This window comes from Nomascus leucogenys, chromosome 6 (assembly GCF_006542625.1).
Source record: "Nomascus leucogenys isolate Asia chromosome 6, Asia_NLE_v1, whole genome shotgun sequence".
Classification (NCBI taxonomy): domain Eukaryota; kingdom Metazoa; phylum Chordata; class Mammalia; order Primates; family Hylobatidae; genus Nomascus; species Nomascus leucogenys.
Window position 1 is genome coordinate 59997676 of NC_044386.1, and position 16953 is coordinate 60014628.

At 47.0% G+C, this 16953-nt stretch overlaps 2 protein-coding genes across 2 annotated transcripts in view; one reads left to right on the forward strand and one right to left on the reverse strand.

Annotated features, from left to right (window-relative positions):
• The window catches only part of RTF1 (RTF1 homolog, Paf1/RNA polymerase II complex component), a 71065-nt gene extending 61288 nt beyond the window's left edge, over window positions 1-9777 (reverse strand). The window contains exon 1 of the mRNA XM_003266753.4: window positions 9524-9777. Coding sequence (XP_003266801.1) covers window positions 9524-9721 — 198 coding nt within the window. The 5' untranslated portion in view covers window positions 9722-9777. The remainder of the gene's footprint in view (window positions 1-9523) is intronic.
• NDUFAF1 (NADH:ubiquinone oxidoreductase complex assembly factor 1) overlaps window positions 1-16953 on the forward strand; it is a 66881-nt gene that overhangs the window by 24681 nt on the left and 25247 nt on the right. The gene's annotated exons all lie outside the window — the stretch shown is intronic.

Here is a 16953-nt window from a genome sequence, read left to right on the forward strand (position 1 = left end):
CTTAATACTCCTCTTCTCATCCTAACATCTAATCAGTCCTCAGTCTTCAAGGCCTTTTAGTTCTACATACTGAACACTATGTCCAACCAATTCCACTATCTCTATAACAACCATATCATCTCTATAACATGTCATCTCTATAACAACCATATCAATCCAAGTCAGTCCTTCATTTAATAAATACTGACTGGATGCCAACTGCATATAGGCACTGCTTAGATGCCAGGGACAGCATAGTGAACACATATGCTTACCCTCCTGGAGCTTCTATTCTAATGGAACTTATGTTCTCCATCATCTCTCATCTGGACTCCTCTCTCTGCCACTTCATTAGTGTCCGCCTCCATATTACTCTCCACATAGTCTGGGTAAGGCAAATCTGAAAATCTTCTCCAACTTAAAATCCTTCAATGGCTTCCTATTACCCTCAGAATAAAGTCCAAAGTCTCTACTAAAAATACAAAAATTGGCTGGGCGCGGTGGCTCATACCTGTAATCCCAGTACTTTGGGAGGCCGAGGCGGGCGGATCATGAGGTCAGGAGATCAAGACTATCTTGGCTAACACGGTGAAACCCCATGTCTACTAAAAATACAAAAAAAATTAGCTGGGCATGGTGGCGGATGCCTATAGTCCCAGCTACTCGGGAGGCTGAAGCAGGAGAATGGTGTGAACCTGGAAGGCAGAGCTTGCAGTGAGCCGAGATCACGCCACTGCACTCCAGCCTGGGCAACAAAGCGAGACTCCGTCTCAAAAAAAAAAAAAAAAACCAAAAAAAACAAAAATTAGCCAAGTGTGGTGGCACACACCTGTAGTCCCAGCCACTGGGGAGGCTGAGGCCCTCCAGTGGCTTTAAATTTTTTTCTTTTTTTCTTTTGTTGTTTTTAGACGGAGTCTCTCTCTGTCACCCAGGCTAGTACAGTGGTGACCTCGGCTCACTGCAACCTCCACCTCCCAGGTTCAAGGCATTCTCATGCCTCAGCCTCGCAAGTGGCTGGGACTACAGGTGTGTGCCACCACACCTGGCTAATTTTTGTATTTTTAGTAGAGACGGGGGTTTCGCCATGTTGGCCCGCCTGGTCAAACTCCTGGCCTCATATGATCCACCTGCCTCGGCCTCCCAAAGTGCTGGGATTACAGGCGTGAGCCACTGCACCTGGCCAAAAAACTTTTCTCTTTTTAACGCAGCCCACAGTAAGATAAATTATACCTCATAACCCAGTATACATGTACGTGTACATATGAGACACACAAATTTCATTACTTATATTTACCATGTATGACACACTTGATGTTTTCTTTCTTTTTTTTGAGACAGAGTCTAGCTCTGTCGCCCAGGCTGGAGTGCAGTGGCGCGATCTCAGATCACTGCAAGCTCCGCCTCCTGGGTTCATGCCATTCTCCTGCCTCAGCCTCCCAAGTAGCTGGGACTACAGGCATCCGCCACACGCCCGGCTGATTTTTTTTTTTTGTATTTTTAGTAGAGACAGGGTTTCACTGTGTTAGCCAGGATGGTCTCGATCTCCTGACCTCGTGATCCGCCCGCCTCGGCCTCCCAAAGTGCTGGGATTACAGGCGTGAGCCACCGTGCCCAGCCGCACACTTGATGTTTTCTATCAATTCAATTTTATTTTTACTGCTGAGTGTAGTCCGTAAACTGACTTCTCCATCCTCAAAATGTCAAAACAGAATCTACCTCTACAGTTTCATTTGTACTACTCTCTCTCCAGCGATGCAACTAGTTTATGTTACACTCACTCTGTGCTTCTTTCAGTTTCATAAGGGTTCTAGGTCCTTCCTGCCTCATTTCTTTTTTTTTTTTGAGACGGAGTCTTGCTCTGTCACCCAGGCTGGAGTGCAGTGGCCCGATCTCGGCTCACTGCAAGCTCCGCCTCCCGGGTTCACGCCATTCTCCTGCCTCAGCCTCTCCGAGTAGCTGGGACTACAGGCGCCCGCCACCACGCCCGGCTAATTTTTTTGTATTTTTAGTAGAGACGGGGTTTCACTGTGGTCTCGATCTCCTGACCTCGTGATCCGCCCGCCTCGGCCTTCCAAAGTGCTGGGATTACAAGCGTGAGCCACCGCGCCCGGCTGCCTCATTTCTTTTATATATGCTAGTGCCTCAACCATGAACATTCAACACTCTTCCCTTTACTCTTCAGTCTTCTAATCTGCTTTTCCTTAACACATATTCCAGGTCTCAGTTTCAATGTCACTCTCATCAGGCTAGAATAGGGTCCCTGGTAATATTTCCACAGTATTCTTGTCCTTGCTTCATGGCCTGTAGTGCAATTGTAAGGAAATTACTCTCTCTGAGCAATCTCCCCACCTCATCTCTCTCTCATTCCACTTTACACTCCTTGAAGGTGGAAACTGCTTCCATTTTGTTCACCCAATAGCTCTAGTGTCTAACACTGTCTAATAACATCTGTTGAATGATGAACAATCAGGCTGGATGCGGTGGCTCAGGCCTGAAATCCCAGCACTCTTGGGAAGACAAGGCGGGCAGATCACTTGAGGTCAGGAGTTTGAGACCAGCCTGGCCAACATGGTGAAACCCCATCTCTACTAAAAATACAAAAATTAGTCAGGCATGGTGGTGCATGCCTGTAATCCCAGCTACTTGGGAAGCTGAGGCAGAAGAATCGCTCGAACCCGGGAAGCGGAGGTGGCAGTGAGCTGAGATCGTCCCACTGCACTCCAGCCTGGGCAACAGAGTGAGACTCCATCTCAAAAAATAAATAAATAAATAAAAATAAATACACCAATATGACCTGTGTCTGAAGATCAGTTTTGTATTTTTCCTAAAAGCCTCACTGTTAAAGCTCCCAGGGCTGGGCGTGTTGGCTCACCCCTGTAATCCCAGCACTTTGGGAGGCTGAGGTGGGCGGATCACCTGAGGTCGGGAGTTTGAGACCAGACTGACCAACATGGAGAAACCCCATCTCTAATAAAAATGTAAAATTAGCCGGGAGTGGTGGCGCGTCGCGTGCCTGTCATCCCAGCTACTCCGGAGGCTGAGGCAGGAGAATCACTTGAACCTAGAAGTGGAGGCTGCAGTGAGCTGACAGCGCGCCATTGTTCTCCAGCCCGGGTGACAGTGCAAGACTCCATCTTGGCCGGGCGCGGTGGCTCACGCTTGTAATCCCAGCATTTTGGGAGGCCGCGGCAGGCGGATCACAAGGTCAGGAGATCGAGACCATGGTGAAACCCCGTCTCTACTAAAAATGCAAAAAAAAAAATTAGCTGGGCGTGGTGGCGGGCGCCTGTAGTCCCAGCTACTCGGAGAGGCTGAGGCAGGAGAATGGCGTGAACCCGGGAGGCGGAGCTTGCAGTGAGCCGAGATTGCGCCACTGCACTCCAGCCTGGGCGACAGAGCAAGACTCCGTCTCAAAAAAAAAAAAAAGACTCCATCTTGGGCAGGGGTTGGGTGGGGAGGGAGCTCCCATGGGACTCGCTCTTTGAAAAGAGTGAAATTAACAAGCGAATTACATCAAGCTAGATGCAACATGACACAAATTAAAGTTTTCACAAATTAACACTGACACTTCTCACAAACTCATTCTACACTTCAAAATTTGCCTCTGATTAATGTGGAAAACACTACATTAACAAGAAGCACAACTTTTAAATTTCTTAAGATTTATGGGGAAGGTTTATAGAAGTATACTTTATAATAATAATATTCTTTACATGTAGTATCTGAAAACAGCTCCTAGAAAATACTTACGGGGCTGGCCGGGCGCGATGGTTCACGCCTGTAATCCCAACACTTTGGGAGGCCGAGGAGGGTGGATCACGAGATCATGAGTTCAAGACCAGCCTGGCCAAGATGGTGAAACCCCGTCTCTACTAAAAATACAAAAATTAGCTGGACGTGATGGCATGCACCTGTAATCCAAGCTACTCAGGAGGATGAGGCAGAGAATTGCTTGAACCTGGGAGGCAGAGGCTGCAGGAGCCAAGATCGCGCCACTGCACTCCAGCCTGGGTGACAGAGCGAGACTCCGTCTCAAAAAAAAGAAAAAAGAAAATACTTAGGGGGCCTATTCTCTCAAAAACAAATTTAATTATTGCTACTTCAAGTTAGATAAACAGAGAAAAACAGGACATGACAATATAATCTCCATTTTAAATAAGAAACCTATAAAATAAAGCATCCCAGTGTGCACATAGCTCAATTTTTAGTTTTTTAGAAAAGCAAAGTAAAATGTTTATAAATACTGAGTTGTACTGATTTGAATTGAGAACTCTGGTTCCTTTATTATCTTGCATGCTTTTCATTTTATAGGACTTACTGCATAAATATTATTCCATAAAGAGAGATGACATAGAGCCCAGAGGTTTGCCTCAAATTATTATTTCCCAATAGGCACCAACAGCAAGTATCTTGAAATTTAAAAATGTTGAAGAAAGGGTGTGGTCAAAATAAGGACAGAGTGACTATCAGGTCAAACGCTAAAAGAAAAGCTTTCAAACTCTCAAACTAGGTCTTAGTTTTAAAAACTTTCAAAGGTTAAAATAAGGCCAGGTGCTGGATCACCTGAGGCCAGGAATTAGAGACCAGTCTGGCCAACATGGCGAAACCCCGTCTCTACTGAAAAATACAAAAAATTAGCCAGGTGTGGCGGCAGGCGCCTGTAATCTCAGCTACTCAGGAGGCTAAGGCAGGAGAATTGCTTGAACCCGGGAGGTGGAAGCTGCAGTGAGTTGAGATTGTGCTATTGCACTCCAGCCTGGGCGATAGAGTGAGACTCCATCTCAAAAATAAATAAATAAATAAACAAACAAACAAATAAATAAGGCCTGATGTGGCAACTCACAGCTGTAATTCCAGCACTTTGGGAGGCTGAAGCTTGAGAATCACCTAAGCCCAGGAGTTCGAGACTAGCCTAGGCAATGTAATGGGACCCCCATCTCTACAAATGGTTTTAAAAAGTAGCTGGGTGCGGTGGTGCACACCTGTAGTCCCAGCTACTTGAGAGGCTGAGGTGGAAGGATGACTGAGCTAGGGAGGTCAACGCTACAGCAGTGAGCTGTAATTGTGCCACTGCACTCCAGCCTGCGCAACAGGAGTGAAACCCTGTCTTAAAAAAAAAAAAAAAAAAAAAAAACAGAACCAGTAGTTTTGCCATCTTAAAACCTCCCTGTCAAGTTCTTTTAGTTATACAAGTGCCTTTTTTTTTTGAGACAGGGTCTCATTCTGTTACCTGGGCTAGAGAGAAATGGTGGGACCACAGGTAACTGCAACTTCAACCTCCCAGGCTCAAGCAATCCTCCCACCCCAGACTCCCAAGTAGCTGAGACTACAGGCATGCCACCATGCCCAGCTGATTTTTAATTTTTTTTTTTTTTTGATACAGAGTTTCACTCTTGTTGCTCAGGCTGGAGTGCAATGGCACAATCTCGGCTCACCACAGCCTCCACCTCCTGGGTTCAAGTGATTCTCCTGCCTCAGCCTCCTGAGTAACTGGGATTACAGGCAAGCACCACCATGCCCAGCTAATTTTGTATTTTTAGTAGAGACGAGATTTCTCCATGTTGGTCAGGCTGGTCTCGAACTCCCGACCTCAGGTGATCCGCCCGCCTCGGCCTTCCAAAGTGCTGGGATTACAGGCGTGAGCCAATGCACCTGGCCAATTTTTAAAGTCTTTGTACAGATGAGGTCTCACTTTGTTGCCTACGCTGATCTCAAACACCTGGGCTCAAGTGATCCTCCCACTTTGGCCTCCCAAAGTACTGAGATTACAGGGCATGAGCCACCATGCCCAGCCTATACATGTACTCTTAACTTGGAAGTACTATGGCAGAGACAGGAGGCTATTTCTCTTCTAAATACTTACAGTGTGTTACTAAAAAGATTAACTTGCATATAGGCAGTGATCTTAATCGCTCACATGAATCATAATTACTTGAGCTATACCTGTTACAAATGCAGAGTCCAGACCTCTATCCCGAGAGTCTGATTCAGTAGGTCTAGGATGGGAACTGCTGCACCCTCTAAGTCCCAACCTACATTTTAAATAAGCAACCCAGGTGGCTTCTGACACAGAGGTCTGCCCCTACCACCAGGAAAAACCAGCCTAGAAGGCCCATCTATCTCACCTTCAGTAAGGAATAAATTGGAGGTAAAATTTTTGACATAATGGCTCAGATTCCCATCTGAAAAACCCAGGGACAAAAGGCCTCCTTACTAACTGCATTCCAATCCACACTAGATACTCGGTGATCTGTCATGGTTTGTTCCTTCCACAAATACCATACACTAGACAGCAAGTCTAATGTTATACCCCCAGTGAAGACTCAGAACCAGATGGAGCAGCACAAGGTATTTGGGGCAGGAAAGATCCAGAATGCATTAGGATTCCTAAAGACCCCCAAGCAGGACTGACTGTGAACTTGTGCTAAAGGTCTTTAGTGAAAATGTCTAGAGGGCAGAGATCTTCCTCTTTGATTCTTCTGAGAGTCTGGCATAGTGCTGAACAGACAAACAGAAGGCATCAGTACCCCCTGTTAGGATGTGCAGGGAAAGGGAATTTTGATCTAGTTCCCATCTGATAACAAGAATGCAAATGAGAAGCTGAAGCGGAGGAAGTTAAATTTGTTGTTAAGATGTATTAGGTATTACTTACACATTTTATGTTAATTTCCTTTTACAAATAGATATTTAGAATTGGATTTAAGGTTGCAATTCTGGCCAAGCACGGTGGCTCATGCCTGTAATCCCAGCACTTCGGGAGGCCGAGGTGGGCAGATCACTTGAGGTCAGAAGTTCGAGACCAGCCTGGCCAACATGGAGAAACCCTGTCTCCACTAAAAATACAAAAAAATTAGCCAGGAGTGGTGGCAGGCACCTGTAATCCCAGCTACATGAGAGACTGAAGCAGGAGAATCGCTTGAACCCAGGAGGCGGAGGTTGCAGTGAGTTGAGATTGTGCCACTGAACTCCAGCCCGGGCAATAGAACAAGACTCCGTCTCAAAAATAAGTAAGTAAATAAATAAATAAATAAAGTGGCAATTCTCTCCAGTTCCCGCTTTGAAAAAGCTTTTTGTGGATCAGGTGAAATATCTGTACCACGAAAGGAAGCACTCAACTTATTTTATTCATCAGAATTCTGTGGGAAACTACTAAGGACAATAATTTGCAGTTCAGTTCATTCATCATTTGAACAGATGTCTTGAGAGTGCTTTACCAAGAAATCCCCCCAAATAATCCTTTTAATGTATGTACCAATTTCCTCTAAACTATTCAGTGTACTTTATAAACACGAATTCTAGCACCATGAAAAATGACTGTGAAACATTATTATTTTGCAGTATGAAAAAAATTTAAAACTAACAGATTGAGGTGGTATGGTGGAAACAGTATAGGCTTTGTACTCATGCAGATTTGGGTTCAAATCCCAATGCTACCACTTACTAGTTGTGAATTATTTAACTTTTTCAACCTCCATTTTCTTTATGTGAAGTAGAGGAAAAATTCCAAATTTACCATAATGTGAAAACTTGACAATGTAAATAAAACAATTAAAGTGCCTACCCTAGGCACTATATAAACGGTAGCCAATGTTGTTATTATCTGAAACATTCACATTTGTAGATGAAAAGATAGAAAAAAATAGATTCTACTCCTTCTAATTGCCAGTCTAAAATTATCTACCAAACTTTTACAGTCAAAATTATACTTTTGATATTTTTGTAAACTTCACGAGCCTTTCAATGAGAACATTTTCAATTCCTACCCCAAAACAAAGTTTCTTTTCCTTAGATAGTCCTACACGGGCCCCATTACTTCTCCACCTCCCTACCACCATTTTCAAAGCAGTCTTCTTTCTACAGCACCTCCCCAGTCCTCTTCTTAAAAGTCCTCCCCTTGGCGGAGCTTGCAATGAAGCCGAGATCGCACCACTGCACTCCAGCCTGGGCGACAGTGCGAGACTCCGTCTCAAAAAAAAAAAATAATAAATAAATAGATAAAAAGTCCTCCCTTTTATGCCTTAACACTTTCTTTTTCTTTCTTTCTTTCTTTTTTTTTTTTTGTTGTGATGGAGTTTCCCTCTTGTTGCCCAGGCTCACCGCAACCTCCGCCTCCCGGGTTCAAGACTTCTCCTGCCTCAGCCTCCCAAGTAGCTGGGATTACAGGCATGTGCCACCACGCCCCGCTAATTTTGTATTTTTAGTAGAGACGGGGTTTCTCCATGTTGGTCAGGCTGGTCTCGAACTCCCGACCTCAGATGATCCGCCCGCCTTGGCTTCCCAAAGTGCTGGGACTACAGGCGTGAGCCACCGCGCCCTGCCCCTAATACTTTCAAACTGAGACCTCTGGCTTCATATAAAAGACCCCCAAGAAGCCATTTATAGAAAAACTTTACAATTAGCAAATGCTTGCGCTGCCACCAATTTTTACAAACACTTGATCTTTACAATAAACCAATTTGATACACAAGGCTGATGTTACATCGTCATTTTACATTTAAGGCCAAAGATATATAACTAGAAAATAGCATAAGCCCAGCCCAGAATTCAAATTTTCAGACTCCAAGTTCAGTACTCTTTCTACTTAAAAGCTACTATCTCTTGCAAATTCTTTCTTTACATCGTTTGCTCATTAAACATAAGGGAGACCATCTTTGTATCTCCTGGTATCACTAGAGCACTGCTACAAAGAGCAGATTCCTCCCTACAATGTTTTCTACAGTATATCAACAATTCAACCCCAAGGCACTGAGGCCAAAAGTTACTTTCAGTGCTTCCTGCAGTCTTCAAGTAAGAAAGAATTCTGGGATGCTGCATGAAAGGGCCAAGAGGAGGCCTGGGCTGTGCACAGTCCCTCCATGTCGCCCTACATAGTTCACTATTACTTCCAGTATCTGCCCTCTTTCCTCCACCCAAGAGTGTTTTTTTGGGTCTGACACCCCAACAGGGGCCCTTCTCAAACACAAACGACCCCAGTCGCCAAATAAACTCGTGCCCACAGCTAAGTCATCCTTGGCAAGCATGGCAGAGGCTCCTAGGAACATTTACGAGTGTCCTTCCACTCTGTCCACACCCCTTGTCCGAAAAACTTCCATCTTCCAGAGTCCGGATCTTCTTAGCCCTCGCCCCCCACTGCCCGACGCGCACCGTTGCACCTCCTCCAAAACCTCCCAGCCTCCCAGGTTGGCGGGCGATACTTCCTATCTCTCCCAGCCCGGATCTCCTGGACTACAGCCCGCCGCCCCGATCTGGCCCCGGAAGATCGCGGCCCCTTTCGCTACCCCCGAGCCCGAGGCCCATCAGCCCGGTACCTGCCCCGCCTCCCCGCCCAAGGCGCCAAGTCCTCGGGGCTCCGTCTCCAGGCCCGGGCCGGTCTCCAAGGCCCCGCACACTCCGGGAAGACGGGAAAGGGGCTGTAGTGGTGCCCAGGACACGGGGCGAGCTGGGCGCTCTGGTAGGAAGGCTCCAGGCCCGGCCGGCTCCGGCTCCCGCGGCCCCGACAGCCCCTCTGGCTCCGCCGGCCCGCGCCTCCGCGGCCTGCCCTCACCTGATCCAGGTTCTCGTCGCTGCCGCTGTCCTCTGTGTCCGAGTCGATCACGACGCGGCCTTTCCGCTTCTTTACCATGGTGGTCCCGCGGCTCCCACGCCGGCCGCCGCCCGGACTCCCCTCTTGCCCGCCTGCCAGTGGGACCGCCACTGCCGCCGCCGCCGCCGCTGCTCGACCCACACAAAGGCGACCGCGCATGCGCGCTCCGCTCCGCCCCTGGCCCCGCCCCCTGCTCGCCACACGCCGTTCGCAGGGCGCCCGGTGCCCCGCCCTGCCCCACCCCCGACGCAGCGTGAGAGGCGGGGCTTTCCCCCCTCGCTGGTTCCCGGCGGAGAATGGTGGTAGCTTTCCCCGCGACTGCCCTGAAGTCCTTGGCTATGTCTCTGCTACGGAGCCGAAGTTTGGTGGGCTCTCTACCTATCGGGGGCTGGAGCCGCAAGGATCCAGGTTCTCTCTGAGAGGGCTCACGTGTCTACCTATTTTCAGCTGTCCAACACTGATGGCGTGTACTTAAGGGGCCGACGGCCTGGAAGACGTAAGTCGCCTGGACCACGCGATGGACACCGGTTGGGGGCTGGAGCCTGCCGACCGGGGCTGTGCGAGTGACAGCTGAGCTGGGACCTGGAGAATGCATCTGAATTACCCGAAAGGAGAGTAGAGTGTTGCACGCAGAGAACAGCGTAGGCAAAATGGCCCGGCGATAATAAAGTTAGGTTCGGAGAACTGAAGTTAGTTACGGCCAGAGCAGAGATTGTGGGTGGGGATAGGCGAGAGACGAGGTTGGAGAAGGACACGGCGACTGCATCACTCAGAGCCTAATAAGTAAGCTGAGTTAGGGAGTTTGAACTTGAGTATTGAAAGATTTTAAACTGAGGAGCCACATGATTTGATTTGTGTGTGGTTTTGTGTTTTAGTAGAGACGGGGCCTCCCTATATTGCCCAGGCTGGTCTCGAACTCCTGGGCCCAAGGGATCCTCCTGCCTTGGCCTCCCAAAGTGCTGGGATTACAGGCTTGAGCTACGGTGCCTAACCTGTTTTGTGGTGGTGTTTTTTTGTTTGTTTGTTCGTTCGTTTGTTTTGGAGACGGAGTAGCTCTTGTTGCCCAGCCTGGAGTGCAATGGCTTAGTATCGGCTCACTGCAACTCCGCCTCCCAGGTTCAAGCGATTCTCCTGCCTCAGCCTCCTGAGTAGCTGGGATTACAGGCTCCTGTCACCACGCCCGGCTAATTTTTTTTTTTTTTTTTTTTTTTTTGAGACGGAGTTTCGTTCTTGTCGCCCAGGCTGGAGTGCAATGGCGCGATCTTGGCTCACTGCAACCTCTGCCGCCCGGGTTCAAGCGATTCTCCAGCCTCAGCCTCCGGAATAGATGAGATTACAGACGCCCTTCACCACGCCCGGCTAATTTTTGTATTTTGAGTAGAGACGGGGTTTCACCATGTTGGCCAGGCTGATCTCAAACTCCTGACCTCCGGTGATCCGCCCGCCTTGGCCTCCCAAAGTGCAGGGATTATAGGCATGAGCCACTGCGCCCAGCCTGATTTGTGTTTTTCAAAGATTACTCTGACCGCAGTATGGCGAATGGACTAAGGGCAAGGAGATCGCTTGGATTGTTGTTGTCTTCTTGGCAAGAGATGATGGTGTGTCCTGAACTAAGGACGAAGCTGTGGGAATGGAAAGAAGTGGATGGACTCTGGATAATTTGGAAGGTAGAATCCCCAGGATTTGGGATAGGGGTAAGGGAAGGAGTGCTCCCAGATACCTATTGATGTTCAGATTCTAGCTTAGGAAGCTAGTGGCAGGTGAGCCCTTCATCAAAAAAATGAAATACAAGAGGAGAGAAGAAGGTTTTGGGCAACTGGTGTATATAGGAAATAAGTTCACTTTTATACTTAAGTTTGAGGTCAGCTGATAAAAAGGTCAGCTCCAGAAGTTATTTCCTTTAGTGATTAGGAATAGGTATAAGGTAGGGGCCGGGCGTGGTGGCTCATACATGTAATCCCAGCACTTTGGGAAGCGGAAGAGGGCGGATCACCTGAGGGCAGGAGTTCAAGACCAGCCTGGCCAACATGGCGAAACCCCATCTATACTAAAAATACAAAAATTAGGCCGGGCACAGTGGCTCACACCTGTAATCCCAGCACTTTGGGAGGCCGAAGCAGGCGGATCACAAGGTCAGGAGATCGAGACCAGCCTGACCAACATGGTAAAACCCTGTCTCTACTAAAAATGCAAAAATTAGCCAAGCACAGTGGCGCGTTCCTGTAATCCCAGCTACTTGGGACGCTGAGGCAGGAGAATCACTTGAACCCTAAGGCGGAGGCTGCAGTGAGACGAAGTCGTACCACTGCACTCCAGCCTGGCAACAGATGTGACTCTTTCTCAAAAATAATAATAATAATAATCTGGACCGGGTGCAGTGGCTCTTTCCTGTAACCCCAGCACTTTGGGAGGCCGAGGCAGGTGGATCACGAGGTCAGGAGTTCAAAACCAACTTGGCCAAGACGGTGAAACCCCGTTTCTATTAAAAATACAAAAATCGGTCAGACGTGGTGGCAGGCGCATGTATTCCCAGCTACTCGGGAGGCTGAGGCAGAGAATTGCTTGAATCTGGGAGGTGGAGGTTGCAGTGAGCCGAGATCGCGCCACTACACTGCAGCCTGGGCAACGATAGCGAACCTGTTCTCAAAGAAAATAATCGTACCACTGCACTTCAGCCTGGGTGACAGAGTGAGACCCTGTCTCAAATAAATAAATAAATAAATAAAATAACCTAAATAAAGTCCAACTACCTCTTTACCCTAGAAGAGTTTTCCTAAGATACAGCTCATAGACTTTTCTCCCCCGACATATCCTTGGAACCCAGCCCATGGCCAAGGAGACCCCGAATCACCAGCCCAGCTTCCCTATGTCTAGCCACCTTGAAGCCTGTGGTGCCCTTCTGAAGGACCCTCTTTAAATGTGTTAATACACAGTATTGCTAAAAAGCATAACATGGTCAGTGGCCCTTGACTGGAATTAATAAAAGTATGTTCTTTGAGTGAAATCTGTAGATTTTGATCTTTCTGCAAGGGGTCTTCTAATGATTCACGTACTGAAGTTAGTCCATATTGAGTCTAATCAATGTCTAAATTTAGTGAATAAACGTTGCTTTAAACTCCCTCTTGAGTCAGCTTCCCAGAGAACCCAACCAGTCAAAGTTTCCAATTAGTAAAATGAGGATAATGATAGTGTCTGTCTCTTTGGGTTCTTATAAGGTGTAAGTTTACAAAGCAGGCGTGGAGGCACAGGTCTATGGTCCCAGTTACTTGGGAGGCTAAGGTAGGAGGATCGGTTCAGCCCAGGAGGTTGAATCCATCCTTGGCAACATAGAGAAACCACGTCTCAAAAAAAATAGTAAGTTAGGCCAAGCTGAGTGTGGTGGCTCACGCCTATAATCCCAGCACTTTGGGAGGCTGAGGCGGGTGGATTACCTGAGGTCAGAAGTTCAAGACCAGCCTGGCCGACATGGTGAAATCCCGTCTCTACTAAAAATACAAAAAAAAAAAAAAAAAAAAAAAATTAGCTGTGCATTGTGGCAGGCTCGTAATTCCAGCTACTTGGGAGGCTGAGGCAGGAGAATCACTTGAACCAGGAGGCAGAGTTGCAGTGAGCTGAGATCACGCGATTGCACTCCAGCCTGGGCAACGAGTGAAATTCCATCTCAAAATTTAAAAAAATAATGATAATAATAAGTTAGGCCAGGCGTGGTGGCTCCTGCCTATAATCCTAGCACTTTGGGAGACCAAGGAGGGTGGATCATTTGAGGTCGGGAGTTCGAGACCAGCCTGGCTGACATGGTGAAACCCTGTCTCTACTAAAAATACAAAAATTAGCTGGGCGTGGTGGCATGCACCTGTAGTCCCAGCTACTCGGGAGGCTGAGGCAGGAGAATCGCTTGCACCCGGAAGGCGGAGGTTGCAGTGAGCTAAGGTCACATCACTGCACTCCAGCCTGGGCAACAGAGTGAGACCTCATCTCAAAAAAAAAAAAAATTCAATACTCTCCCTTACCTAATCTTGGAATTTTTTTTTTTTTTTTTGAAACAGGGTCTTGCACTGTCACCCAGGCTGGAGTGCAGTGGTATGATCATGGCTCACGGCAGCCTTAGACTTCTGGGCTCAAGCAATCCTCCCACCTCAGCCTACCAAGTAGCTGGGACTACAGGCATGTGCCAACACACCCTGCTAATTTTTTTATTTTTATTTTTTGTAGAGACAGGATCTCACTATGTTGACCAAGCTGGTCTCCATTTCCTATCCTCAAGTGATCCTCCTGCCTCAGTCTCTTAAAAGTGTTGAGATTATAGCATGAGCCACCATATCCGGCCCAATCTTACAACTTGGTCCTCTTGATCAGGCACCCTCAGAATCCAGTCGTTTGCTACTCTCCCAGCTCCTGCCACCACCTGCTTGGCTAGTTCTTGCAGCTTTTTTGGTGTATAGTCCTTTTCCTCCTTTATTAAGTCCATTATGTCCCCCACTGGGTTATGTGGTGAGTTAACCCTATATAAGTCTAGTGGCCAGGAGAGGGGTAAGAGCAGATTCTGAGGGGAAGGAGAAATCCTGCAGTCCTGCCAGGGACAAGCCTCTGCAGTGTCTAAAAGGAGGAGAGGAGTGCTGGATGGAAGATCATTTCTGCAGGTTCAGAGGGTTCGGGAGTACCTGGGATTTCAAATTCTTTAGGGGCATTAACCAGATATCCCCTCCCATTTGTCATGGTCCCATTATTTCTCAACTAGGGCCTGGCCTTTGGCTTAGGCACTCTGCCTTGCTTGGGAGTTTAACCTTATTGGAGCTCTGGCTACTCTGATGATTATCCTCAGGCTCAGCTTTCCTTGACCTCTTACTGTAGGTATTGAAAATCTCTTTATTTATTGTATTTATTTTTATTTTTATTTATTTACTTCTTTCTTTCTTTATTTTTTATTTTTTGAGGCAGAGTTTTGCTCTCATTGCCCAGGCTGGAGTGCAATGGCACGATCTCAGCTCACTGCAACCTCTGCCTCCCAGGTTCAAGAAATTCTCCTGCCTCAGCCTCCTGAGTAGCTGGGATGACAGGCATGTGCCACTACACCCGGCTAATTTTGTATTTTTAGTAGAGATGGGATTTCTCCATGTTGGTCAGGCTGGTCTTAAACTCCTGATCTCTGGTGAACCACCCGCCTCAGCCTCCCAAAGTGCTGGGATTACAGGCGTGAGCCACCACGCCCGGCCAATTGTATTTATTTTTATTTTTTAAAGACAGGGTCTTGCTCTGTCCCCCAGACTGAAGTAAAATGGCACCGTCATGGCTCACTGCAGCCTCAACCTCCTAGGCTCAAGCAGTCCTCCCACCTCAGCCTCCCGAGTAGCTGAGACTACAGCGCACCACCACACTCAGCTAATTTTTGTATTTTTTTTGCAGAGACAGGGTCTCCCTATGTTGCCCAGGCTGGTCTCAAACTCGTGGGCTCAAGCAGTCCTCCCACCTCAGCATCCCAAAGTGTTTGGATTACAGACGTGAGCCCCTGTGCCTGGATTTAAATAATGTATTTTAAAAAAATGTACTATTATGATTTTTGTTTTGTTTTGTTTTTTGAAACAGAGTCTTGTTCCATTGCCTGGGCTGGAATACAGTGACAGGATCATGGCTCACAGAGTAGCTAGGACAACAGGCACTCCACCATGCCTGGCTAATTTTTAAATATTTCTGTACAGACAAGGTCTCACCATGGTGCCTACATTGGTCTTGAGCTCCTGGGCTTAAGTGATCCCCTTGCCTTGGACTTCCAAAGTGCTGGGTTTAAAGACATGAGCCAACATGCCCAGCCAAATTTATTTTTTAGAGTACAAAATTAATATATGTCCACTATAAATAAGAAATCCAAATCCAGAAGTATATAAATTAAAAAGGAGGTCCTCACCCTCATCCCTCTTCTCTCCCAATCTTATTCTCCAGGAAAAACTCCTATGACTAGTTTAGTGTGTATTGTTCCAGACCTCTTAGGGAATACATGTAAACACACCCCAAAACAGGATCATGCAACATGTGTTATCCTATAATGTGGTTTCTCCCTGCAGCGTTAGACTGGTTTGAGTGCCACGCCAAGGTGGCACCAGGGAGTGTCAGAAAATGCTTTGTATATCCATGAGGTAATGTCTACTACCAGAGGGCTGAGTTCCATGACTAAAATACACATGGTGAGTATATATTAAATGGGAATCCTTGGCTTCTTTGTATTTAATTGTTTCCTCCTGGTAAGTAAGAACTAATTTTTTTTTCCTATGCAAGTGTCCATCATCTCAAAGTTTTGTTTTGTTTTGAGACTGAGTCTCACTCTGTCACTCAGGCTGCAATGCAGTGGGACAATCACAGCTCAATGCAGACTCCACCTCCCAGGCCCCAGCGATCTCCCAACTCAGCCTCCCAAGTAGCCAGGACCAGAGAAATGCACCACCACACCTGGCTAATTTTTCTTTATTTTTGTAGAGATGCGGTCTCCATATGTTGCCCAGGCTGATCCCAAACTCCTGAGCTTAAGTGATCCTCCCACCTTGGCCTCCCAAAGTGTTGGGCAGGCATGAACCACTGTGCTGATCAGGGAAGTAGTTTTAAGATGCTTTACTCTGGCCTCTCTCAGGATAGCTCTGTAGTTCATAACCTTTTGTTCCTACCTCAGCACATGTAACAGAGGCTGTCCTTTATTGGATATACACATATCCTGAAGTGTCCACTGTACTCAAAAACAGCTTTCAGAAAAGCATATCACAATGCCAAGGAATGAAAGGGATGTTACCATAGGGACAATCTTATATCTTTAAAGTTATTTGTATTTTTGTGTTAGTTAATTTGTATTATTATTATATTTTTAGAAACAGGGTTCTGCTTTGTCACCCAGGCTAGATTTGAACTCCTGGACTCAAGCTATCCTCCTACCTCAGCTAAAATTATTATTATTATTTATTTATTTTTTTATTTTTGAGAAGGAGTCTCGCTCTGTCGCCCAGGCTGGAGTGCAGTGGCGCAATCTCCGCTCACTGCAAGCTCCACCCCCCGGGTTCATGCCATTCTCCTGCCTCAGCCTCCCGAGTAGCTGGGACTACAGGCACCTGCCACCATGCCCAGCTAATTTTTTTGTATTTTTAATGGAGACAGGGTTTCACCGTGTTAGCCAGGATGGTCTCAATCTCCTGACCTCGTGATCCGCCTGCCTCGGCCTCCCAAAGTAAAATTATTTTTATAAGTTAGTTATTTGCCAACTTTGATTCTTGAGTATGATTAATTACTCATTACCTGAGATGTATATCACAGCTAACTGTAACACGCTTGGAACCATGAATACAAGTGAACCCTGCAATTTAAATTCTTGCTTTATCAAAGCCAAACTTGCAAGCTTATCAACACAGGATTCC